The 27,942-nt window shown below is 39.0% G+C and overlaps 1 protein-coding gene across 1 annotated transcript; it reads left to right on the forward strand.

Annotated features, from left to right (window-relative positions):
* Window positions 1-27,942, forward strand: LOC308687074 (uncharacterized protein; the record flags this gene model as incomplete). The annotated part of the gene is made up of 4 exons (XM_081359306.1): window positions 1-183; window positions 19,709-21,533; window positions 22,849-23,767; window positions 27,802-27,942. Exons 1-4 carry the CDS (start codon window positions 150-152, stop codon window positions 27,940-27,942), a joined length of 2,919 nt encoding a protein of 972 aa, XP_081215432.1. The 5' UTR covers window positions 1-149.

A 27,942-nucleotide genomic window follows, 5' to 3' on the forward strand; every position in this document is an offset into this window, starting at 1 on the left:
TGAAGCTCCTCCCACATTAATTATCCAATAAATGCTGTAAATTCCCATCAGCTAGAAAGGGCAGCCAACATCAGGAAGAGCTGAAATCTGCAAAGACTGAGTTTATTAAAGAAGACAGTGATAACACGAGTGATCCAGAACCCTGCAGAATGAAACACACTGAAGATCCTGAAGAACAAAGAGGTTGGTGTTTATTCTTCATTCATTCATGATGCTGAAGAACATTCATGTTAGAAACATTCAAGTACTTCATTACTTTTAGATAAACAGTTAAACTATGAAATGATACAGATTGTTCTGGGTTTGTTCTTCAACAAATGGTCTGTAGGGAGGTTTGAGACATTTTTATATTGATTATCAATATTAGATCAAGCTAAATACTATTTTACATTTATTTTATATCTGGTCTCCAATTTGCAACAACATTACCAGAATTTTAGTCATTTTCAATATAGTTAAACAATAATTATTTTTTAAGAATAATCAGTAAACACCAAGTTACTGATAAAGTTGTATTTGTCAAATATCATACAAGTTATTCATAGTTATAGAGATTCTTCTTACAGTAACTTTAGTAACAGGGTTGATGAATACAGTCAATGCTACAGTTTGTGTAAAACCTGAGACAATGGATTGAGATTATATTCTTGTATTCCCATCATGCAGTAGAAAGAGCCCAGATGATGTCACAGTTTTAAGAAAGGCTCTGTTTTTAAAAGGAGGGAAATCATGTCAGGAGTAACAGGGTTGAGTGAAACATGTTGGACTTTTGTTAAATTAAAATTGTTAAATTAAAACTAGTTAAAGTCACGGCCGCTCTACACTTTGAGCATGTGAAATTTCTGCAGACGTGCTGTGCGACGGCCGAGAAATGACGTCACGTTCTATGGCAACTTTTTCACAAACATAAATTTAACATACCGGTATAACAAATAATAATAATAATAAAAAGCAATCCACTCCACTTGAATGATAAATGTTTGTGTTATTTCTCACAGGGTTATTCACTTGAGCTTGTGTTTCTGGTGTCTCACTTTCATAGACTCATGAATGGAAATCTATGAAGGAAAAGTCTAGTGTAAACAGCCATTAATAATTAAAAGTCAAGTCATCTTCATTTATATAGCGCTTTTAACAATGTAGATTGTTTCAAAGCAACTTTACAGAGATAAGCGTGTAATTTAAGGTAACAGAGATTGTTTTGTCTTTATAGCGGTTCTTTAATAAAGTTATTTTCCAGCTAAAAGTTAGTATTGATTGATTCGCTTCCGACGCAACGATCATTTGTTAAATAAATTTTGATACAGAATTTTATTTTGTCACTTCGGGGTCCTGACAATGCTTTATCTGTAGAGTGGGAAAGGGATCCTCCATAGGGAGAGACTAGTTGGCACTTCAGCACTGTGTTGTCATCGGGTCCAGGCGAAGGTCCTTAGTCAGATCTGGATACGGCTTGGATCCGGCGGACTGCGGGAAAAGCTCGGGATATACTAAGACACTAAAATTAGCGTAGATGCCATTCTTCTTATGGTGTAACGAATACATCAGGATTTATGGAAAGTGTTCCTGGTTCCAGCTGACCTAATCTATGCAGCCTAACATTAAATTATAGAAGTCTATAATGTATTATGTGTATGCTAGGTCAAAGAGATGTGTCTTTAATCTCGCTTTGAACTGACAGAGTGTGTCTGCTTCCCAGACAATGGTAGGAAGGCTGTTCCAAAATTTTGGTGCTAAATAGGAAAAGGGTCTACCGCCAGCAGTCGACTTTGATATTCTAGGTATTATCAACTGGCTGGAATTTTGAGATCACAATAGACGTGAATGACTATAATGCGTTAAAGGGATACTTCAGGATTTAGCATTAAGCTTTGTATTAGTAGAAAACCTGTAGTATTTTCGAATTACCATGCTTTCCACCCTCATATCCCCCTGAGACAAGAGATTTATGTATTTTTTGTCTGGAAAAAATCCTCCGATGCCGCAAAAATCGTCATTTTGCGTCATCGGAGGATTTTCTGTCCAGAGGCTAAAGACTACAGCCAGTAGAAGGAGCTGTTCCGCATATTTTCAACCCGCCCATAGAGGGTGGGATCTCACTCACATAATGTACACACAGTGTCAGCTTTGGAAGCTAAGCTAGCAGGCTCTTGTTCTGTGGAGATAACTGAGTAGTAGGAGGAAGCTGAATAGTAGGGGTTAGCTTTTGCGTTCTGTGGTCGCCATTCATTGTTTACATGCACACCTTTTGTTTCAATCTAACTGAATTCATTCCGATTGGTGAATCTGAATGTAGTGTTTACATGAATGCTAAACAAGTGATCGGTTGATGTGCGCTTTACCATTGCTAAGAAAATTCCCGCTCCTCCGTGAGAGATGTGAGACTCAGTAATGACGCCACCGGCCTCCCGCTGTTCTCCCGCGGCCGTCAGCCTCGTCCTGCTCGCCACAGTAAACATAATGAATGGCGACTATAGAACGCAAAAGCCGAATCCCGGACATTTTGGGCTATCTCGAAATCACGGGCAAACTCGTCACGGAGACTCACTAAGTTAGTAGCCTAACCTTCTTGTTGTTTTCAACTGCGCTCTCTAACCAGTAGGCGTGGCCTCCTTGGGCAGCGAAGCAAGTGCATTCTGGTAGTTGTTGTCTTTCATCCACATCAGCCAAAAATAAATTTTCTGGCTTTTTCTCAGGCTAGAAAGCTCAGAATTCAAAAATTTCTTCACATATCTTCTACATAAATGACCTATTTTAAATACACATTCATCTTTCCAGAGGTGAAGTATCCCTTTAAGAGCTCTCCCAAGTACTGCGGAGCTAAACCATTTAGTGCTTTGTAAGTAATCAGCAATATTTTAAAATGTATACGATGTTTAATAGGGAGCCAATGCAGTGTTGACAGAACCGGGCTAATATGGTCATACTTCCTGGTTCTGGTAAGAACTCAAGCTGCTGCGTTTTGAACTAGCTGTAGTTTGTTTATTAAGCGTGCAGGACAACCACCCAGTAGAGCATTACAATAATCTAGCCTTGAGGTCATGAACGCATGGACTAATTGTTCTGCATTCTCATTTCACTCGCGCGTCTGTAAAGTGAAGCAGGACAATGTCCCACCAGTCCTTGTTTTGGATTCTCATCCACAGGCGTGGTTTTGGCTGCGGGCAGGGGCATTTTTACTGCGTGATCAATAAGCAGCACGGCAAAATGGTTAATATGCTTTAAATTATGACCAGAGACAGATTAATATTACGCCCACTGTTTAAAAAAAATAAAGAACCAATAGAGGAGAATATTTAAGCGCGAAAAGCGGGAAACTGTATATTTGTGCAGTGTGCGCATGTCAAAACATCAGGTCCGATTTGAAACTTGTGACATATAAACACGCACATCAACCCGATTACTTTATCAGGCTTCAGTGTATGAATGAGCACACAAAATCATGTTAACGAGATTAGCATGCTAAGCTAGCTTAATGCTAATGTAGCTTATGGTTATCCTGATAGCTGAAGAGCCACATTAGAAAGAATGGCATCTGGTTAGCATGTTAACCAATTATTATGCTAAGCTAACTAGCATAAGGCAACAAACACAGGATAGGTCAACTTTGGAGACGAATATCTCGGGAACGGTAGTGAATATCAAAAATCTGTTCAGTCATTTCTGTGCGGCTTGGTCCAAAGATCATCTGAGCAAACTTTGGGCAAAATTGAGCAAGATTTGAAGGAGGAGTAGCGAAAAAACTGTTTACCATTTGCTTCAATATGGCGGACAGTCACATTGTTGGAAAATGACAAATGAGATATCGTCGGAATCTGCATAATCCAAGGAACGTAATGACATAAAGAAATCAAATTTTAACCTATGTTTTCAAAAGTTATAAGCATATTTGCAAAACACCTTATACCTCTGGAACACTAGGTGGCGCTGTGTTCAAAGTTCTCAGGTACCTTTAGGCCATGCTAATGATGATTCTTACCAATTTTGGTGCCGATATGTCAAATACTTAATAAGATATTGCAATTTATGACGAAAAATCCATGGATCCATGGATTCAGCATGACCCAAGGAATCCATAGATACCATAGATATTTATGATTTTCTGACAAACTGTTCAAAAGTTATTGGCCAAAATAGCCATTTTCCATATCTCATGACCCGTAGGTGGCGCTGTTCCCAACTTTGGCATGGAACCTCAGGGCATACTTCCGATGAAGCGGAAGTTTTTTTTTTTTCCAGGATAACAAAAAATTCTGTTCAGTCATTTCTATGCGGCTCAGTCCGAAGATCATTTGAGCACATGTTTGGACAAAATTGGACAAATTTTGAAAGAGGAGTAGCGAAAAAACTTAATACTGTAGTTTCCAAAATGGCCACTACTGTAATGGGCGGAGTCTTAATAGACTATATTGGTCTTTATCACCATGATGAGAGGAATCAAGTGTATGTACTAAGTTTCAATTTTCTAGATCAAATGGTTCAAAATTTATAACCCTTTGAATGTTGAATTTTTGAACTGGTGGTGGCGCTATAGAGTTGGTCCTAGAGACTCCAAAATTGGTTCAATTACTTGACATGACCATATGTACAAGTGCGCCAAATTTCATAATTTTCCTACTTACGGTTCATAGGGCTGCCATAGACTTCCACTGGGAAGAATAATAATAAGAAAACTAACAGATACAATAGGGGCTGCCCCTAATTACCTCAGAAAAACTTTGGTTTTATTTTTTCAGTTTGACTCATGCTCCTTAGTCAGTGCACAAAGGAACAAAAACAGCACAAAGGAACAAAATATTCCTTATACATGCATAAGGAACAACACATTTTTTTTATAAAGACCTCATACTCACCAAAGCTGAATTTGTTTGATCAAAAATACAGTAAAACTTGTAATATTGTGGAATAGTATTACAATTTAAAATCTTGTTTTAATATATTTCAGAATGTAATTTATTCCTTTGATGTCAAAGCTGAATTTTCAAAATCATTACTTCAGTGTCACAGGATCCTTCAGAAATATGAAAACAGTTTTTGGAAACTATGATTCATTTTTTCATGATTCTTTGATGAATAAAAACTTTCAAAAGATCAGCATTTATTTGAAACAGAAATCTTTTGTAACATTACACATGTTTTAAGGTAATTTTTGATCACTTTAATGCTTACTGAAAAAAAAATTCTGACCAACCAACACATTTTTTGAACGGCAGTGTACATTCAGTAGGTCATTATTGCAATATAAACACTGTCAGAGTGATCAACAAGGTATCTCTTCATTTACCAGTCAAAGACGGAGCAACTTTCTGCTCTTATGTTTACTCCGTGCACGGTCAAGGGCTTCATCATATCTGTCGCGGTACCGGTCTTTGCAGCAATTATTTTACCGCAAATACTGCATCGCGCGCTGTTGGCATCGAGCCTGGAGAAATGTAGCCACACTTTTGATCGACTTTTCCACATCTTTAGAGTATTGTGAGTGTGTGTGTTCGCGTCTCATTGAGTATGTGCGCGAGTTTGTGTGTGTGTGTGTGTGTGTGTGTGTGCTCGCGTCTCATATGAGAATGTGCATGGACAGTTTGTGTGCGCGTGTCTCTTATGACTATGTGCGCGGACAGTTCCAGAGCTGCAGAGTTTGCGTGCAGAGTTTGCGTGTAGGCTATGTGCGTGAGCGACTTTAGGCGTCGTTGTGCATTTCATATGTATTTGTTTGAGCACTGACGTTGACGAGTTAACCCCTTAGGTATCGAAATCTGGTACCGAAAAACAAGTCGATACTCGATACTACCGAGGCAATTCGGTCGGTACCTAAAAAGTATCGAACTCGGTACCCAGCCCTACTTGTGATAGATAAGACATCTCTTCATTTACTGCTACAAATTGATAACGGTCAGATAAGTATGATTTAAACCATGCTAGTGCAATTCCACTAATGCCAACATAGTTTCATATTCTTTTCAAAATAATGTTGTGGTCAATGGTGTCAAATGCAGCACTATGATTGAGTAAAACCAATAGCGAGATACAACCACGATCGGATGATAATAGCAAATCATTTGTAACTCTAATGAGGGCAGTCTCAGTACTATGGTACGGTCTAAATCCAGACTGGAAATCCTCACAGAGATCATTTCTTTCAAGAAAGGAACACAGTTGTGAGGATACTGCTTTTTCTAGTATCTTTGACAGAAAGGGTACATTCGAGATTGGTCTGTAATTGACTAATTCTGTAGGATCAAGTTGCATTTTTTTAACAAGCGGTTTAATCATAGCCAGCTTAAAAGTTTTTGGTACGTATCCTAGAGATAAAGATGAATTAATGATATTAAGAAGAGGATCTATCACATCTGGGAGCATCTCTTTGGTTTTGAAAATATTACTATAAATTACACTAACACCTCCCCCTTTGCCTTTCAGATGAGGTTCAGGTTTATAACAGTAATCTTGTGGGGTGGACTCATTTAAAGTAATTTAACTGTTTGGTTTTAGCCAGGTTTCTGTCAAACAAATGAGTGCTTTTGGAGTAAGGCAGGGGTGCCCAATCCTGCTCCTGCTGATTGACTGTCCTGCACAGTTCATCTCCAACCCTAATCAAACACCATCCCTGGACGGATGAATACCATCTCTTTTCGACAGGTCAGGTCTGCCCCATTCTATATTATTAAGTGGACACCACCTCGACAGCCAGCCATTGAGTGAACACAATCTACTAAGTATCTCACCACTCCTGCGAACAGGAAGGGGGCCAGAGCAAATTACAGTGCTTGACATCGTACTTGTGAGTTCACACACCTCTTTAATGTTAATTTTGGTGATCTCCGACTGGCAGAGTCGAACATCATTAGTGCCGACGTGAATAATGATCTTAGAGAATTTACGATTAGCATTAGCCAGCACTTTTAAATTTGCTTTGAAGTCATGCGCTCTGGTCCCGGCAAACATGTGACTATGGTGGCTGGTGTCTCTATTTTCACGTTCCGTGTGATCGAATCACCAATTACTAGGGCACAATCAACAGGATTCTCAGTGGGTGTTTCACTGAGCGGGGCAAATCGATTTATGTAATCAGAGCGGAAGAGTGGTTTTTTGATCCGCGACTAGAGCGATCCCTCACTCACCCATTTACCTTTCTGCGCAGGCTCTTTTTTAGATGGAACCGAATCATGTAAAGAGTTCACTATGCTAGGCGCATCCAAAGCAGTATCTAAAGCTCTAGCACTCTTACTATCCTCAATTAAAGTTTGGTTGCGTGGTTCTGAAATCTTCTCCGTCAGCCTGACTGTCTCCTTGCATTTATTCACATATAAATCCTATATTGCCGACAGAGAAGGCTATGTTAAACGTGTGACATGAAGTGCAGGTGACAATAACAGGACAAGACATTACTCACCGTGTTTGTTGACTGATTCTTACTCACCTTGGCATTTTATGAACTCAAAGGCAAGGGCGCATGAGAGAAAATAAATAATAAATAACTGAGTGCATGGGTGGCGTGTTAACAGGCTAGCGAATTACTAGTGTGTTGTGCTAATAATAACGGAAGCTAGCAATGTCAGGTTAATCTGAGATGTTGGGTAAGCTGTATTTAGTAGTATAAACAACTAGAAAAGATACAAAATGATGGTTCAAAACAGAAAGAAATACTAGTCTAAGACGGAGCTTACAGCACCGAAGCAAACAAACTCACAGCAGGCAGCGAGGCAGACGGAACGTTTTAGCAAAATAAATATCAATATCAAAGTTGGTGTCAAAATATGGCAGTATTGTACATTTTAATGTTAATATCATGTTAGATAATTGTGTTATTAATCAAATATATTTAATAGTTCTTGCTAAAGAAACATGGGATTCGTGCCTATAATGTTTTAAAAATAATAGTTGGAAGATAAATTTACCTCATTCATGGAAAGTTTCAAGGACATATAATCAATTTATAGAAAGGCATGAAATTATCATAATATTTTATAGCAGCAGGGCTTAAAGTATTCCGGCCGGGGGCCGGATTTCCGGCTTGAGGGCAGGTCCGGTCGCCGGCGCAGGCAAAATTTATTTACCAGGCTGCAAATTACAGTCGGAGACGCTTGGAAAAAACGAGCGCATCGCTTCCATTATGAGCGCGCATACTGCGCGCCTACATTTGAAATAACGAACTTGAGCACGCAAACAGCGCGCTTTTCGGCGCCTCATCATTCTCCATTCAGTAACGTTCAAACAGCGCGCGCGCCTCTTCCGGTTACAGCAGGATGCACGGTAAAACTCTTAGTTTCCAATATGATATATGCACATTATAATGCTTGATCTGTAGAGAAAAGGCTGTTGATTTGCATAAAATGACTTTATTTTGTTGGAGTTTTTAAACGACTCGCTACCGTGTGCCTGTTAGATCACACACAGCACAAGGAATCGGCATCAAACGCATATAACTGGATATAACAAATAGCTACAGATGTGGCCTTTAAAAACGCGCGTTTTCTCCCGCGGCAGTCGGCAATTCGTCTCGCTGAGTCTCGCAGAATTCTGCAAGTGCTTTCGGGGGGCGCTACTTACAAATTCCCTCAATGTGTTTCGCTTCACAGAATATCCACCAGGTGGCGCATTAAAAACAACACACTCAAAGCCTTACAAGATTTCTCTTAAAATACTCAAAGGGGTAATGGACAACGTTTCCGAATTTTTATGTATGCTTTGTCATCGCTGTGGTTTCCAAGAGATGAGTGCATGTAGAATATTTAACATTGCTTTTATTAAAACAGCAAAGTGACGTTCTTGCCAGCGCATAACCTTTTGTACAACTATTAAGATGATTGTGCGTGCAATGCGCATTTATAAGTACAACAGAGAATTTAGTGTGAGCATAATACACGTGACTCTGCCTGTAAAAACCCAGCAGTATTTTTTTCATTTTATACACAAAATCATCCTAACATAATGAAAGGCTTAAATAAGATTCTTAATTCGTGCAGATATTTCTTGTGTGATTGTTCTTGTGCAGATAGGCTATTTCTTGTGAGTTAATGTTGCAGCACAACGCGTTGCATTTATATTTTGGGCGCATCTGATTGCCATTACATTTTTTATAAATATTTTAATTGAACTGTCTTAATGCATTAAGCATAAAGATTTTTCCCCACGTTAGTCTCAGAATCTCCGGGGTTGGCTTGAGGTCTTGCCGACAGTTTGTAAATCTTTTAAATATTCATACTCACAAAATCCATATAAAGGGTCATCAACAGTTAGCCTATGACTTCTAAAATAAAATAAAAATGACCAGATAAGAGGTATCTTATATCAGATGGGTCTGACCCAACAAAAATCCAGTTTGGCGCTGTTTGACAGTGCGCGCGCACTTCAGTTCGCTTAGAAAAAATGCATCATGTCAGAACAGAATGCCAAAGAAATGTTGGCAAGCACGAGCAAATAATGAACTTTTTTTAAGTGCACAGTGTCCTGTGAGTGTAACTTTACCGCTGCATTAACATGTGATGTGAACGTACGTCAAGTCAGTATTGGGACTGAGGCTCCAGAACTGCTGATAGAATGTGCGCTGTAGCGCGATACTACTACCACATTTTAGTTTCCATTCTTATTTTGTTTCCACGATGTGTAAGATGTAGAGATGTACCACATCTTTAAATTACTATTAGTATTATTTAAGTTAACATAAAATACGTAGACCTGCTACACCACAAAAAATAGTTGAGGAAAAATTCGTTAAAATTGGGCGATTCCAGCAGTTATGGACGTGACATTTGCAGTCAAAACTTGAAATATAAACTCTCAGAAAATGCATTTAATACCTATATTTTGAAATGTCTGAAAGGAGTCAAGACATTAGAAAAATATCAGTCTACACATGCGTTTTATATTTAATATGAGGGAAATACACATGTGACATGACACAAAAAATCTTTAACTTTTAGGTGGCAAAATATTTTTTAGTAGGCTAATTCTATAAATTACACTGTGCAAAACAAAAGATATATACCCACCGGATGAAAAAAGATCGGCCTCCACAGAACATAAAATATTATATTATTTTATTTTTCGTGTTCGCATTTATGTGAATAAATAAATAAATGTTACTACGTGACAGTTCTGTCTGGCGCCGCTGCGCAAAGATGGCGCCGCTGCGTTCGGTCGCCGTCAGGGTCGCTCCTCATAGATTGTGCTTTTACTTAATTTTATACTTACTTTTTCTTTCTTTTTATACCCGTATTACGTCTGCACTGATTACTTACGAGAAATTGACACTTTTGGATATTGGATATCGCTGTACTGACTTGTTCTGGGACACTTTATCCTCGAACTTTTCATTTCCACCGGAGATTCTTCGCAATGAAGAAACAAACAATGGACACCTGTCGAGACGACGCTACAAAAAACATTGCGGGAAACGTGCCGGTATTCGCAACAGATTGAGGCAAAGAGCTCACAGTCCTCCTCTGCCTAGCATTTTACTCGCCAATGTTCAGTCCTTGGAGAATAAGATGGACGATCTGAGAGCCAGGACAAGTTTCCAACGAGACATCAGGGACTGTAACATCTTTTGTTTTTCTGAAACATGGCTCGCGACCTTAACCCCGGACTCTAATGTGACGCCGTCTGATAACTTTTTTGTGTTACGAAAGGACAGAACAGCTGAGGCCGGAAAAACAAAGGGTGGTGGAGTGTGTTTCATGATCAACAAGAAATGGTGTGACCCAAGGAACACCACCACTCTGTCGCACTCTTGCTCGCCCCATCTGGAACATTTATCCATCTCTTGCCGTCCATTCTATCTACCCCGGGAGTTCTCATCGATCATCGCTACTGCTGTTTACATTCCACCACAGGCCGACACCGGTGAGGCTTTGTCTAAACTCCATGAAGTGCTCAGTGGCTATATAAATAAACACCCTGATGCTGCTTTTATCATCGCGGGGGACTTTAACAAAGCCAATCTCAGGAAAGTCATGCCGAATTTTTACCAACATGTCACCTGTCCTACTAGAGGGAACAATACGCTGGATCATTGTTACTCTCAGTTTAAAAATGCCTACAAAGCCAGATCACAACCCGCTTTTGGCAAATCGGACCATGCCGCAATTTTCCTCACACCGGAATATAAACAAAGGCTCGTCCAGGAACCCCCGGTGCAGAAAGTAGTGACGCGCTGGTCCTCCACTTCAGAAACTTGGCTACAGGCGGCTCTTGAAGACGTAGACTGGGACATGTTCCGCGCGAGCTCTTCTGACATCAGCGAGTTTACGGACGTAGCATTAAGTTTTGTAAACACTCTAACAGAACAAGCTACAGAAACTGTAACTATTAAGATATTCTCAAACCAGAAACCATGGGTTGACAAAAATATTCGCGCTGCAGTGAACAAACGCACGGAGACATACAACGCTGGTCTTCTGTCAGGGAATATGAGCGATTACAAATCAGCGTGCTATGCTCTTCGCCACGCAGTAAAAGTCGCCAAACTCCGCTACAGGGATCGTGTGGAGTCTCACTTCCAACTAAATGACTCCCGACGCATGTGGCAGGGACTGAGGACCATCTGCACCTTCGGAACCAATTCCTCCACAGAGGTGAGAGCAGATCCGTCGCTGGCCGATGAGTTAAACTCTTTCTTTGCTCGCTTTGATTGCAATCGCGGAAGCGCAACTCTGCCTCTCGGCGCGCATGAAAGCCAGAGCGGCGACAACCCTGTAATCACCGTGTCGGAGGACGAGGTTAGGCGGGCGCTAAAGCGAGTGAATGTCAGGAAAGCAGCCGGTCCTGATGGCATCTCTGGTCGCGTTCTGAGGTGCTGTGCTGACCAGCTCGCTGGATTGTTTACATCTATCTTCAACGAGTCCCTTGCTACCTCCGTGGTCCCCTCATCTTTTAAAAAATCTGTCATCATTCCTGTGCCGAAGAACAATAAACCCTTATGCCTGAATGACTATCGTCCAATCGCCCTCACATCTACAGTCATGAAGATATTTGAGAGACTGGTAAAAAACAACATCTGCTCCTTCATACCTGATACACTGGACCCTCTTCAGTTTGCCTATCGGCCAAACAGATCTACTGAGGATGCCATCTCTCACGTCCTACACTCCTCCCTCACTCACATCGACAGCAAAAATGGGAACTATGCAAGGCTGCTTTTCATCGACTACAGTTCAGCCTTTAACACTATAATTCCCAGCAAATTAACTTCCAAACTCCTAAATCTGGGTCTGAATTATTCCCTCTGCAAGTGGATTCAGGATTTTCTTTCATATAGACCCCAGGTAGTGAAAGTAGGCCGGTTCACCTCCGACTCCATCACCCTGAGCGTAGGAGCACCGCAGGGCTGCGTTCTGAGTCCCCTACTTTACTCTCTCTACACACATGATTGTGTGGCTTCTCACAGCTCCACTTCTATTGTCAAATTCGCTGACGATACAGTGGTTCTGGGCCTTATCTCCAACAACAACGAGACTGCATACATGGAAGAGGTTGAGAAATTAACATCTTGGTGCCAGGACAACTGTCTCTCTCTGAATGTGACCAAAACCAAAGAGCTGATTGTAGACTTAAGAAAGAGACAGCAGGCCTTTACTCCTCTTATGATCAGTGGGACACCTGTGGAGAAGGTGAGCAGCTACAAGTACCTCGGTGTGAACATCTCTGAGGATCTTACTTGGACTTCTCACATCCATACACAGGTGAAGAAAGCAAGGCAAAGACTATACCATCTGAGACAGCTGAGAAAATTTAAGGTATCACCAACGATCCTAAAAACTTTCTATTCAGGGGCCATAGAAAGCGTTTTAGCGCAGTGTATCACAGTGTGGTATGGGAATAGCTCTAGTCACGATTGCAAAGCACTTCAGAGAGTTGTGCGCTTAGCTGAGCGCATCTCCGGGTCCTCTCTTCCACCCCTGCAAGACATCTACCACAAACGCTGCAAGAGTCGAGCCAACAAAATTATTAAAGACTTCAACCACCCACATAACTGTCTCTTCAATTTGCTGCCATCTGGTAAGCGCTACCGCAGTGTGAGGTCTAAAACAGAGAGACTTAGGAGAAGCTTCTTCCCCCAGGCCATTAGGCTCCTAAACTCGGTCTCTTAACATCATCTGTACTTTGAACATTGATACCTGCACTCAGCACATTAATATCTGCATTCTGCACTAACTGCTCTTTATTGTAATGCAGCTACAAAACTGCATCTTCTTGCACTTTACATTGCTGCCATGTAACCCTCGTTACTATTTGTTTATATTTGTTTTATATATTAATATTTATTTTTGTAAATATTCTCAGTTTAGCATACAGATTTTTTATTATTAGAAATGTTATCTCTATATTGCTTATATTGTTAATTATTTCTTAGTGTTTTATAATATTGCACTATCTTGGAGTTGACCCTATTTACATTTCACTATTGGTTGTATATTTTGTGTATATCTGTGTATGTGACAAATAATAAAATCTTGAATCTTGAATCTTGAATCTCTTCTCCATTACGGACATGACTGCTCTGAAAGCGACTTTACAAATTTCACAGAGACCTCAAACAGAAAGCACAAAGCCTTTCTTTAAAGTGAGTTTCGTTTTTTAATTAATTGTATCTTAATTTTAATCAATGTTTCATCTGGATTTAATAAGAAGTAAATATAGTAGAAAATAGATAGGCTAATCATGACACGGAGGCGCGGGCGAGTGAACTGGACTCTCATAAATGAACCGAAACTCAGCGTATTCTACTTGCCTCACAGACCTGAGAAATATATAGAAAGCTTGAAATACTTTTAAACAGAACAATTCAAAACGAAGGAAAACAGACTGCTTTCTGCTTATGCAAAAAAAAAAAAAAAAAAATTTCAAATCAAAAATCGTGATACGAGCCGAATCGTAGGTGGTCTATCGTTACAGCCTAGTAAGATGAGAAAGCAAGAGTTTATGGTTTAAAAAACAAACAAACAAACAATTACTATCTGAACATCTTTGCCAAGCGCAAACCATCAGGGAGGGTCATGCCTTTTTTCACAATCATTTTGGAGGGTCATAGAAAAATTTATTGCTGGCGAAGGGAGGGTCATGTCTTTTTTGACAACAGATCTCAAAACTCCTCCGGTGGCCCCTTAAATAAAAAACGAACAGTCCCTAATTTAACCTGAGATGTGCGTTATATCGCCTTGAATTTTGAATTATCGTGTTGTCGAATTTTGACACAGTTTCATTGTTTGTTCATAATAATTTGATTCATAATTATGTCATTTTTTCTAAAAGTAGCAATATTTTAAAGAGATAAAAAGACAGAGAAATGACAGAGAAGTTATGTTAGTCTGGTCACATATGGCCAGATCAATTAATCTATTGCAGAAATACAAGACAAAGTGCATGAGAAAATTAGAAGTATGCAAAAGAGCACAGTTCAGATATTGTTGACTGTAATTGAAGCGGTTTTTATAGGCTACACGTTTCTGCTTTTTTTAAATTGACAATTTAAAATTTTATTCGCCAACACCTCAACACGTTTTGTGATTGATTTACGGATTTATTACAGAAACTTGTCAGAAGCAAAGATATTGTACTAAGCATAAGTGCAAGCAAACAGCAGAGTTTCCAATGATCAATAAAACAGCATGTGCTGTAAATAAATTTAACTCATCCATAACATAACAACATTAAGTAGAAAAAGAGCAATGACAAATAAGATAAAACTAGCAATTTAAATGTCTTTTAGAAATCGGTCTACTCAAGTAGGCCTACAGTATAGTTCACTTAACCACCATTCACAACCAATTAAAACTGAAAAAATACGAAATCTAAAAACTTAAATCTGATGGGTGTTAGTTGTGTTTTAACATAATCGTAATTTTTCACTATCTTTTGACCTGATTCACTGAACTCATATAGGTTTACTTTATTAATTAAAGCAGCACTGTCCTGGTACAGCATAATATTTTTTTCCATTTCAATGAGATCCAAATAATCAAATTAATAAAAAAATAAAAAAGCTTCAATTATTTTTTTATGTAGGAGTTAATTTTTTATGTTAAAAATTGAAGTAGGATTTACTTAAAGGCTAGGAAACAATTTTCACTCAGAAAATGCTAGTAAATTTAAACAAAATTATCAGCAGCTTTAACTTTATTACTTTTTTAATTCTTATTCACTCTTTGTTTTAGCGATGTTTATAAATATACTATATTTTTGCATTTTGTTAGCAAACTGTCCTACACTGAAAAGAAACCAATGTAATCTGCCTGATTTATCACGTAAAACACAAGTTTAAACAAGCACCACTCTTCTGAATGATGGTAACCAAACCTCCAAGAGTTTGTAAATCAATTGTTTGTAAAACATATTTAATGCTAACTTTACTTACAAATTCAAAAATATAATAAATGTATAAATAAAACGACATAAAGGAAGTTAATTCCAAAATGTAATTAATTTCACAGTCTTTGTTTTAGCTGCCACAGAGTCAAGAAATTACAAACCACCCACCCCCCAGTCTGCCAATTCTTTGCCAACCCCCAATGCTAATCGATCTCCTCTCAGGGAATCAAAAGAAAACCGGTTTTTCCAGTTTTCACCAGCGTGTGGGCGGGGTTTTAATCCCTTGCAGTTCCTTTGTTTAAATGCTATTTAAGCAAATCTACGCTTTAAGTTATTTCAAATTAATGTTTATAACTTATAATAATAAGTTGATATCGCGTAACTTAATTTGACATATGTTGATATAACCAACTGACATTATTATGGATAAATTAAATTTATTTACAGCACATGCTGTTTTATTGATCATTGGAAACTCTGCTGTTTGCTTGCACTTATGCTTAGTTTCATACCATGTAAAGGGAAAAATTATAATATAAAAAGTACAGTATAATGCAGAAAAGCGCATTACAACCATGTTAAAGCTGCAAAAAGGAACTAAATGTAAAATTAGATAAACTAGTGAATGATATTGCGCAAATGCTCTCGGTCTCTTCAAAGGTCTTCGCGAATTATTGTGTTATAAGACTCAGTTTGAGCAGAAATGAGTGAGAAACACGCAGAAACACCTCATATGTGCAGTAAGTAAGGGTCTTTCCTTGCCATTAATGCTTGGATAACAAGCATACGTTTCATTAATAATAATAATGTCTAGTGCGGTACGTGGCTATAGCAGCGTTTCCATTACAGATTTGCGCAAATGTTTTGCGCTATTATCTAAATATTGATTAAAAAAAACTATTGCGAAATGACAGCGTTTCCATTAACCGATATCATGCGACTAAAACGTCCTTTTTTTCTCGCGATAAGTCATTCCAAAAATCACGGCAACGGACGTTGGTTATAATATCACAGCCACCGCATTAGACATTATTATTATTATAAATGGAAGGAGACGTGTTATCCAAGCATTAATGGCAGGGAAAGACCCCCGAACGACACATATTAGGAGTTTCTGGGTGTTTCGCCCTCATTTCTGCTCCGAGGATTTGATTGTGGCATTTCTTTGAGATTTAGAATCCAGTATTCCTATAGGCTAATTATTGTTTCTTTTATTAATTTAATAAAGAATTCTGTCTCGTATTCTGTCCAAACGATCCATGTAGGCTGAAAAACGAAAAATGAAAGGTTGTTGTCTTTTTAAAACGCAAAGTTGAACACCAAAATTTTAATTTGAACTGGCTACACCAACTGCTGCGCAAAAAAGTAAATATCGACGAATTTTCAGATTTTTTTTATGACTTTTTGCCCCTTTATTAAACATTTAAAATATTCACAAATTAATATGGAAAACATGTCGATTTTACTGATTTTCTAAGGCCAAATTAGAAACTGGAATTGATATCTTTCCCGCAGTGCTGAATGAGAAGAGCCATTAATATTATTAATAAACTATTGTTTTCTAAGTGTCGGCTAAAATCACATCTCCATCTCCGCTGTTAAGCAGATGCGCTTTTAGAGAGAAATACACCTTTCATACGCATTACATAATCAGAAGGTATTAGCTTTCGATTCGAATTTGTTCGTTTTTAAAGTGGACATTTCAAGCTTTAGCTTACATAGGCTATATTTTGTTTCAGTTCTCGCGCTCCAGTTCACGGAGATCATGAAAGTGCGTCTGGTTGTTTCTTTTATTTTACAAAAGCACAGCGTTTTCTTGTTATTGTGAGTTTACACAAATAAAAGTAGTTGAGAATAATGTATTATTATTTTCTGTATGACCAGAAATGATAGAGTATTTTAAGTTGTTTCCACTGTTGATAGGAAAATGCAAGTGTTCGCGCTTGCGCCTCCGTGTCATGCAGTGTGCGCTCCACACTCAGCTTTGTTTCTTTTTTGCACAAAAGTGTCTTCTAAATATAGCCTATTAAATTATTTAAATTATTATTTGTGTAGCTATACATGGACTTCAAACACACCGCGTCTTCTTACTAATGGTGACTGTAAATGCGCAAAAACTGTTTCCATTGCAGTTTTGCGAAATATTCCTTTTTCGAATTGCCTGAAAAACCACCTCATGCGAGCGTAAACACTTTTTTTGTGATAAATTGGAGTTTTTGCAAAATTGATGTGTTTCCATTAAGCGTAGCCTATTTTCAATTTGCAATTTCAATTTGCGCAATTTGAAGGGTAGGCCTAATGGAAACGCGGCTTGTGATATAGGCTATATAAACCTACCAACGTCCATGATTTTTGGAATGACTTATCGCGAAAGGAAAAAATGACGCTGTAGTCGCATAACATCGGTTAATGGAAACGCCGTCATTTCGCAATAGTTTTTTTTTATCTAAAAGCCTATTTAAAAAAAAAAAATCTCAAAAGTTTTGCACAAATCTGTAATGGAAACGCGCCTAGTATGGCCTGCCCTACATGAAACACGACTGCCATCTACAGGTTTTAGTTATTCCTTCGTTCAACACCTAATCCCCCTTCTGTAGGATCCGGCAGAATTTCGAAAGTGCTCGTGGCATTCCTCTCTCTGAGACGCGCATTTTTAAAGGCCACATCTGTAACTGGAATTTAAAACTCTTGAAGAAACAAATGATCAATAAACTGTTGGACAGATATACACTAGGATTTGTGCGCTCGACATTTCTTCGCTTTGTGCCGTGAACTTTTAAATGCGCACTTGCTGTGACTCCATTTTGCTTTGAGCACATCATTCTGCACCCGCGATGCGCATACGCGCTTTGTGCGCTCTGTTTTGAACATGGGTTTTGAAGCGTTTCATATTATCATGGTTTTGCGCACTGAAAGAGTATTAAAAGCCTATATTTTTGTATACTTAGCCTGCTCAATACGTTTAAAATAAGCATAATTTAATTGTGTATTATTTCTGTGTAGTGTACTGTAGGCTATATAAATATATACACTTCTTAATTCTTGACATTTCATTTATAAATATAAAATTGTGAAATGTATGATTGCCTGATTGAATTTTATAAGAGTACTAATAGTAATATTATTTGTACTATTTATAATACTATTTGTTTTTATTAACATGTTTATATTTTATAAAATTACTTTTTTCAAAAAATTTTTTTTTTTCTAGATTTTTTTCAAGAATTACTTTTTGCTGCTGATTTATACACTAACTAAGTTTAATAAAAAATACATAATACATTTATGTAATTTTAAAAGGTGTTAACTGTAATCTTAATCTGCAAAATGAGAATTTACAAAGGATTAAATTCATCACAATTATGTAAGTATCTGGATATTTGCCGCGGGGCGAGGGCTTCGATAACCTCTCTTTTTTTTGACCATACATGTGTTTGCATCCCTGTATGATATAAAACAATCTCAGCTCTCAGATTCTATCACTTTTATTACGAAATTCAAACAATAAATACCGTTTTGGTGCTTGTAAATGTGACGCGACCACTGATCTATATAGAATAACATTATATAGATCAGTGGACACGACAGATCCCTAGCAGCAGGTGAACTGATCATCTCTAGCTAGTAAATAAACACGAATGAACAATGTTAAAAGATACAGTACAACATACCGAAATGTATATTCCTCATACATAATATCGACCAATCAATCAAACAAATGGGTCAATAAAACAGCTGGAGAACAATTATGTAGTCACATAACATTTACCTCAGGAAAGCCATTTGATGACCATAATATAGGCTATAGAACGTTAGTTGGCTAGAAAAAAGAGCTATAGAGAGTATTTTGCTAAATATGTGTACTATTTTACATATTTATTATATTTTACTTGTATCATTAAATAATTAGTTGTTATTATAATAGAAAAAACGCATTATATATCTCTCTGTATGTTTACAGCATTAGGTGAGTTTTTTTCTTAAGAAAAATTAATACCTATCTTGTGTAGCCTACCTAATATTTATTTAAATGAGTCAATATTAAATCAAATCCCAATAATTGAATTGAATTGAAAACCAGAATTGTACCATGTGGCCTAAACATTGTAACATGTTGTCACTAAGCCTAATAAAATTCAGTTTAGTTACTAAAATGTTTTGACAATCACAATAAAATGTGATGCAATATTTTTTTAGATCACCGCCCCCACCCCCCACCCCCCGGTCCACAGAAAGTTCAGGCTCAGGATTTTTATTCACTTTAAGCCCTGTAGCAGTTGTCTACTTTCTACCATTACATCAGAGCTCACTTTCATGTCCTTTCACTTTATAATTCTCTCTTTGAAGAGGAATATTTTTATGTACTAAAAATTAAATTTAATAATTGTTTCTTTCTTGCCAGACCTGATGGAAGAGAGCGAGGAGAGTGAAGAACTGAGTGAAGTGGAGGAGGAGAGTGAAGAACTGAGTGAAGTGGAGGAGGAACATCATGTCAAACCTGGAGGAAAACCTTTGAGTCGCTCTACAACCTGCACTCAGTGTGGAAAGAGTTACACAACCAAACAAAGTCTTGAGCGTCACATGAGAAACCACACTAGAGAGAAGCCGCACACGTGTGATCAGTGTGGAAAGAGTTTCTCTATTAAAAGTGAACTGAAGAGACACATGAAGATCCACTCTGGAGAGAAGCCGTTCTCATGTGATCAGTGTGGGAAGAGTTTCAGTCAATCTTCATCCCTTAATGTTCACATGAGGATCCACACCGGAGAGAAGCCGTTCTCATGTGATCAATGTGACAAAACATTTCTTAGGGGATCACACCTGAAGACACACCTGAGAGTACATACGAAGGAGAAGCCGTATTCATGTTCTGTGTGTGGAAAGAGTTTTTCACAGAGTCAATCTTTACAGACGCATCAGAAAATACACACTGGTGTGAGAGAGCACATGTGCTTTGTGTGTGAGAAGACGTTTATTACAGCAAACAGTTTAAAACTGCACCAGAGAATTCACACTGGAGAAAAACCTTACAAGTGTTCACACTGTGACAAGAGATTCAGTCAGTATGCAAATCTGAAAACACATGAGAGGATCCACACTGGAGAGAAGCCGCTCACATGTGATCAGTGCGGAACGAGTTTCTCTTTTAAAAGTGAACTGAAGCGACACATGAGGATCCACACTGGAGAAAGACCTTACAAGTGTTCACACTGTGACAAGAGATTCAGTCACATATCACATCAGAAAAGACATGAGAGCATCCACACTGGAGAGAAGCCGCACACGTGTGATCAGTGCGGAAAGAGTTTCTCTATTAAAAGTGAACTGAAGATACACATGAGGATCCACACTGGAGAGAAGCCGTTCTCATGTGATCAGTGCGGAAAAAGTTTCTCTATTAAAAGTGAACTGAAGATACACATGAGGATCCACACCGGAGAGAAGACATTCACATGTCATCAATGTTGCAAAACATTTCTTAGGGCGTCAACCCTGAAGTCACACCTAAGAGTTCATACGAAGGAGAAGCCGCATTCATGTTCTGTGTGTGAAAAGAGTTTTTCATCGCTGCAATATTTACGTGTACATGAAAAAATGCATACTGGTTTGGGAGAGTACATGTGCTTTGAGTGTGAGAAGACGTTTATTACAGCGGACAGTTTAAAACGGCACCAGATAATTCACACTGGAGAAAAACCTTACAAGTGTTCACACTGTGACAAGAGATTCAGTCTGTCAATATATCTAAAAACACATGAGATGATCCACACTGGAGAAAAACCTTACAAGTGTTCACACTGTGACAAGAGATTCAGTCTGTCAGCAAACCTGAAAAACCATGAGAGGATCCACACTGGAGAAAAACCTTACAAGTGTTCACACTGTGACAAGAGATTCAGTCAGTCAATATATCTAAAAACACATGAGATGATCCACACTGGAGAAAAACCTTACAAGTGTTCACACTGTGACAAGAGATTCAGTCTGTCAGCAAACCTGAAAAACCATGAGAGGATCCACACTGGAGAAAAACCTTACAAGTGTTCACACTGTGACACGAGATTCAATCTGTCATCAAATCTGAAAAGACATGAGAGGATCCATACTGGAGAGAAGCCGCACACGTGTGATCAGTGCGGAACAAGTTTCTCTACTAAAGCTCACCTGAAGCGACATATGCAGATCCATACAGTGGATAAACCACTGAAACACAGAGTGAAATCATTGTGAAATCATTTACGCAGTGGCGTAAATTTGTTTTAAAAAGTGGGTGGGACACAGCGGGGGAGTGGGGGGGGGGGGTAACGGTAACACAGTGCTTAATCATAAAACAGTTATAACATTACGATGTCATATCTGAAATAGCAGGCCTACATTGATTGGGTTTAAGTGGTCGTTCAATGAGGCCTGTTATATGTTGATCCGACTTTTTAAAGCATGCATTTAAGTGGTCTAGGGGTAGAATTTTTGCCAAGCGTGTCAGAGGTTCTGAGTTCTAATCCGCTCTCATATATTTTTTTAAATTTTTTTTATTAAAACCGATTGTTTTTCAGTGGTTGTATATCAGGCAGGGACACTTTTTTGTGCTTTTTGTTTTCTAATTTCACCAGAACGAATAGAGAGTCTCTCCACAACGGATTGAAGCGCACGGCTGTGCGCGAGCCAGAAACAAACATAGTAACGAGCACTTTGATCAGTTGATTAAAAAAAAACCCACGCATTTCAGCGCTAGATCGCCTCTTGTTTAAAAAACGAATGAAATAAATGCTCTGCTAGTTAACTGGAGATGTTTTGTTTATTTGTATTGGTACATTCGTGCTGCAAGATGTTTCAAAAGTGGTGGGGACAATATCGACGTTAGAAGTTAGTGGTGGGGACATGTCCCACCCATCCCACCCGCAAATTACGCCTATGATTGTAAGTAGTAGAGATGCACCAATTACAATTGTCGAGGCCGATTCCGATTTTTCATTGAGTTTACCTGCCGATACAGATTTTAGCCGATTCCAATTAAACTTTTTCTAACCACTTTATAGCACACAAAAATATTTGTTTTCTATATTTTCTTTAATAGAACAGAGAATTTGTTTTAATAGATAATGTTAATAACTAATATAGAACTATATAAATTACTCCTGGTGTGGGAAATTCACAGTGCGGTGTTATGGAAGAACCATTTCCTTCTTTTCACATTCAATATCAATTTCTTCTCTCATCTGCCACATTTCCAGCCAGGCTAAACAAGCACTCACACAACAACACTAATTGTGCTCACCTGATCCTCCTTTGCCCAGAGCCCTTTGCTCATGTCCTTCATGTCTTTGCTGGTTCATTTTGTGCGTTGTGTGCATTCAATTTCTCTGTAAGGTTGCAGTGTTGTTTCATTTCTTTTTGTTTACTTCTGTCCTGGCAAGCCACTCTAGTGCCTAGTGCTGTTTCATCCCACCTATGCCAAGCCTCTGGTTCCTTGAGCTGCTGTCAAGTTCCCACTGTTCCCAAAGAGCTTGGGTTTGTCTAATCCCTGACCCACCGGTTCTCCAGCTGTGCCCTCAACCCACCGGTTCTCCAGTTGTGCCCTCGACCCACCTGTTCTCCAGTTGAGCCATCGACCCACCTGTTCTCCAGTTGTACCCTCGACCCACCTGTTCTCCAGATGTGCCCTCGACCCACCTGTTCTGCAGTTGAGCCATCGACCCACCGGTTCTCTAGATGTGCCCTAGACACACCGGTTCTCCAGTTGTGCCCTAGACACACCGGTTCTCCAGTTGTGCCCTCGACCCACCGGTTCTCCAGTTGTGCCCTCGACCCACCGGTTCTCCAGTTGTGCCCTCGACCCACCAGTTCTCCAGTTGTGCCCTCGACCCACCGGTTCTCCAGTTGTGCCCTCGACCCACCGGTTCTCCAGATGTGCCCTCGACCCACCTGTTCTGCAGTTGAGCCATCGACCCACCGGTTCTCTAGATGTGCCCTAGACACACCGGTTCTCCAGTTGTGCCCTAGACACACCGGTTCTCCAGTTGTGCCCTCGACCCACCGGTTCTCCAGTTGTGCCCTAGACACACCGGTTCTCCAGTTGTGCCCTCGACCCACCGGTTCTCCAGTTGTGCCCTCGACCCACCTGTTCTCCAGATGTGCCCTCGACCCATCTGTTCTCCAGTTGTGCCCTCGACCCACCTGTTCTCCAGATGTGCCCTCGACCCATCTGTTCTCCAGTTGTGTGCCCTCAACCCACCTGTTCTCCAGTTGTGCCCTCGACCCACCTGTTCTCCAGTTGTGCCCTCGACCCACCTCTTCTCCAGTTGTGCCCTCGACCCACCTGTTCTCCAGTTGTGCCCTCGACCCACCTGTTCTCCAGTTGTGCCCTCGACCCACCTCTTCTCAAGTTGTGCCCTCGACCCACCTGTTCTCCAGATGTGCCCTCGACCCACCTGTTCTCCAGTTGTGTGCCCTCAACCCACCTGTTCTCCAGTTGTGTGTCCTACTCTATTGTTTGGACTGTTCTGCCTGTTTTTTGTCTTTGTCAATAAATATCACTCCCGTTCATTCTGCACCTGGGTCCTCCCTTCTCTGAATCCTGACAATTTATTTATGTCTCAAAAAACAGTACTAGAGATTCTAGACGCCATATCCATTTTTGCCCTTTTAAAGACACGGGAACCCTGTATCTCAATTCATATACAACAGTTTACTGATAGTCAACTCATTTTATATTCACTTAAGGGAGCTCAGCGCTGCGCCGCGCAGCACCACGTCTTTTAAATTCGAACACATTATTCTCTATGAGAGTACAAACACCGGCGGCGCCTGTCTGCGGCGGCCAGCAACGGCTCAGGACCGTGTTCAAAATCCTGCCGCGCCACAGAGCGCCATTTACATAGTTTTATATTAAATTTACATTTATGTGTCTCAAATCGTAGATAATGTATATACGGACTTCGCCCTGTGCGGCAATATACATTTAGTTTTATATTTATTTACAGAAATCAGAAAATTATTGATGTTATCGGATTTTCAGGTGAGAGTTGTCCTATACGTGGCGCGGCGCTGAGCTGCGCGTCCGGTGTGCGACCCGCTTTAATGTCCACTGCATTCTTTTCCCATTTTTTTCATGCTATTTTTCTTTCATTATATCCTGAGCAATCATCTCATTATTCAATCAAAATATGACATCTCTGTTGTCATCAGAGATTGAGTTATTATGTGGAATACTCGATGCCCAACAATTCAACTACTACATGTTGATACTCCCTTAAAAGTTGTAACCTTTGCATACTTGGTTTGCAGATGATAAGTTTTCCTTTCATCAATTTTTGTTATTTTGTTGTTTTGTCAACTAGGACTGTGTAGTGTGGTCAATCTCACGGTGACTTGTCATTTTAAGATTCAGAAAGGCTTTTAACTTTTAACCTCACAAATGTAAATTACAGCTTAGCGCCGAAAAGTCTGAATCAAATTGCCCTTTTGACACGTTTGTGGCCAAGTGAAGCTTAACAGGAACATCTCCAAGCTCCTCTCTTGCGTCTTCAAAGACTTTATCAGTCAAACCCCCTGTCTCTGCAAGTGAGAAACCCAGGTGGCCAGAAAAGACCACTGCACACACACACCAACATTCCTTGCATTTAATTCAGAATATAAGTGATTCAAAAGTGTTTATGATGTTTTAAAGTATGCATGTATGATTAGCCTTTATATTGACATAGTTGTGATTTCGTAGTGCGTAGTTTGAACTTTTAAGTGCCTATTTTAAAGAATGTATCCCTAACAGACTGTTACTGGACCCCCTTTTTAGGTCCATTTTTTGTTTTAGACCCCAAAAGGAATGTGCAGAGAGCTCCGACAGCTCACTCGATTTCTTTTTGAGGATTTTATATAAACCATGTTAATCCTATTATATATCCACTTGAGGAATATATTTACATATGCATCTCATTTTCCCATCTAATGATTTTCCTTCTATGTGGTTTGGTCTTTGTGTTGTTAACTTTTGGATTGTTTTAGACCTGTTTACATACTATGGTTTATATAAAATCGTATGTGTGGCATGTTTAATCTCTATAAACTCCAATCTTTGTTCCCCATTTGTTAATTCACATTACATTTTGTTAACTTCATGACGTATTAGGATTATAAGCATCTAAAAGATTTGTGTTAAACATCCAATTAAATTACATGATTCGGAGGTATGCCCAAACAAAGGGTCATAAAAACGTTCCCGCCAAAGGAAAATGGTTCTTGTTGGCTTGCATACACCTAGAGGGTGTGTTCATTTCTCACTTTAAATGTTACAGATCACAAATATCTGAATGCTTGCTTTTAGTCTTTGCTTTTTGTCTATTGTATGATACTTGTTTGGTCTCGTCTCCTCATTTTGTGTTTTACTTTGCTTTTTGGTATTAGTCGTATCTCTGACTTCTTGCCTTATGTAGTGTTCATTCATTTACACCTACGTGTGAACAGACTTCAAGCTAATCTCTGGCAACTCTTACAAGTAAATCGTTTGAACATCCCGCGAACTACACAAGCTCTGGAAGAACCGAAGGAATGCGTCCAACTAACGGACGCACCGAGAACGGACACTCACATGCATTCTTGTTCAGCAACAAAAGCCAATGCAAGTATTATTCTTTTGCATAAAAATCTGTCCCTGCTTAAGATGATTGTGATTCTTTTGCTGGTTCTCAAGGTTCATTGTTTGTGATATGTTTGCCACGCTGTGTTCTGTTTTTCTGTCTTTGTTTATTTACTTTCTTTTTTCTGTTCATATATGTATTCTTTGTTAGATGTAGTTGTATGTTTATAGTTTCATTTATTAAAAACCCATTATACGCTTGATTGTCTCTGTTTGCTGCTCACTTAGCTACAAGCTGTATTTGTGATCAGACTACAAGTTAATAATTGTGTAAAATAAGAAAGTTCTTCCTCATGGCCAGAGGAATAGCCTTTCTTGACACTTTATAAGAGGAATCCTCCTTGAGTCAATAAGAAATCCCATGATTCGTTTGGGGGACAAACAAATTATTCTGTAGTATATGTAGTGAATGGTTCTGTCCAGCACGCCCCATACAGTTTGTGTAGTTGGTATGACCCACTGTCGGATGGCTGATAGCTAATGTGGTGAATTGAGTTCGGATCTGGCTAGTAAAGAAGTTCAACATTGTAACTCCTGTGTGTACATGTCTTAATGTCAGCTTAGGTTTAACAAAGACCACAACAATTCGATGTGATATTAATTTTGTAGGAATTCACAAATTTGATATATAGTCCATCTGTATATTCATAATTAATTGTAATTCATTGTGGTTAATTATTTATATATGTATATAGATACAAATATATGGGCTTGTATTCCCTTATTGGGCGATTTAAAGTGCGTAAGTGATAGCCAGTATGATTACTGATTGATTGTTAATAATTGATAATTAATAATCAGTAATTGTACATTCCCCTCATTTGAGCTGGTGTTGCTACAATTGTGTTGCCAATTAATGCCTTTTTCAGTTTTCAGGGTTTGCTATTCCCTGCAAGTAATTTTCTCTACTTGAAGGTAAAGGCAACTTCACTGTGGGACATGAACAGCAGAGAGTTGAAGATGCCATGAGAAGGAACAGACCGCCAGAGACACTACAGATTTTGTTCGGCTTGCCAAAGCTATTGATGGACATAAAAGAAGAAGATTTTCTATATGGACAAAGTTCCTTACAAGTGTCTCCACATTGTTGTGCATCTGACTAAGCCTACACCTGATGGGAGTAGGTGTTCTGTGTGTGTATCTTCTCAGCATCCTTGACAATGACAATTATCATCATTACTCTTGTGCCACTATGCCAATGGAGACACTTCTTCAATGCACTTAGCCATAAATTTTAAGGTCACAAATGTACCTCACATAATTGCTGAGGTCCAATGAGGGATTCTAGAACTCTTTACTGCCCTAATACTTCAGAAATCCTTTTAAAGGTATACATGTTTTTGTGAAATATGCAATTATTATGTTCAAATTATGCCTTTTGGTATATGAAGTACTTGTAACTGTATTTAAAATGGTTTATTAAGAAAAACACTGTACCTTTTTGTTGTAAAATCATTTATTAAGAGAATGGTTTATGAAGAGAAACACTTAAGGTGGTGTTGTAAAATCATTTATTGAGAAAATGGTTTATAAAGAAAAACATACCACACTGAACGTTGTTAGCATTTATTAAGTATATGGCAGAGTAGAGAGAAATTGAAAATGTATTAGAAAGAGCTTTGCCAAAGAAAGAAGAAAAAAGCAATTATTACCGTCTATGTGTTGCGGACGACACAGAACATACAGCGATGAAGAAAAAGTCCAGAAGAAGGAGGACGGAAAGGAAAAGTCTTTAAATGACCAAGTCTTAGGGGGTTTTCAGGAGGGGATTACCAATGAACACGTTTTAGGGAGTTTCCAGGAGGGTTTTCTGAAGATGTCAAAAAGTTGATGGACTTTTAAAAGAGCTGGAATGACATGTCCAGTCAGACGCTGATTCAACAAGGACGGCCTCTTCGGTGTTAGATGCCTTGCCATTGTGCCTCATGAAGTTAGAAGATAGATGTCTGGATGAGGACGAGGAAAAGGAAGAGCAAGGGGCCCAGGGAGAAGACAAGGTCCAGTGA

The sequence above is a fragment of the Scardinius erythrophthalmus genome (assembly GCF_964197995.2).
Source record: "Scardinius erythrophthalmus genome assembly, chromosome: 1".
NCBI classification, from domain to species: Eukaryota; Metazoa; Chordata; class Actinopteri; order Cypriniformes; family Leuciscidae; genus Scardinius; species Scardinius erythrophthalmus.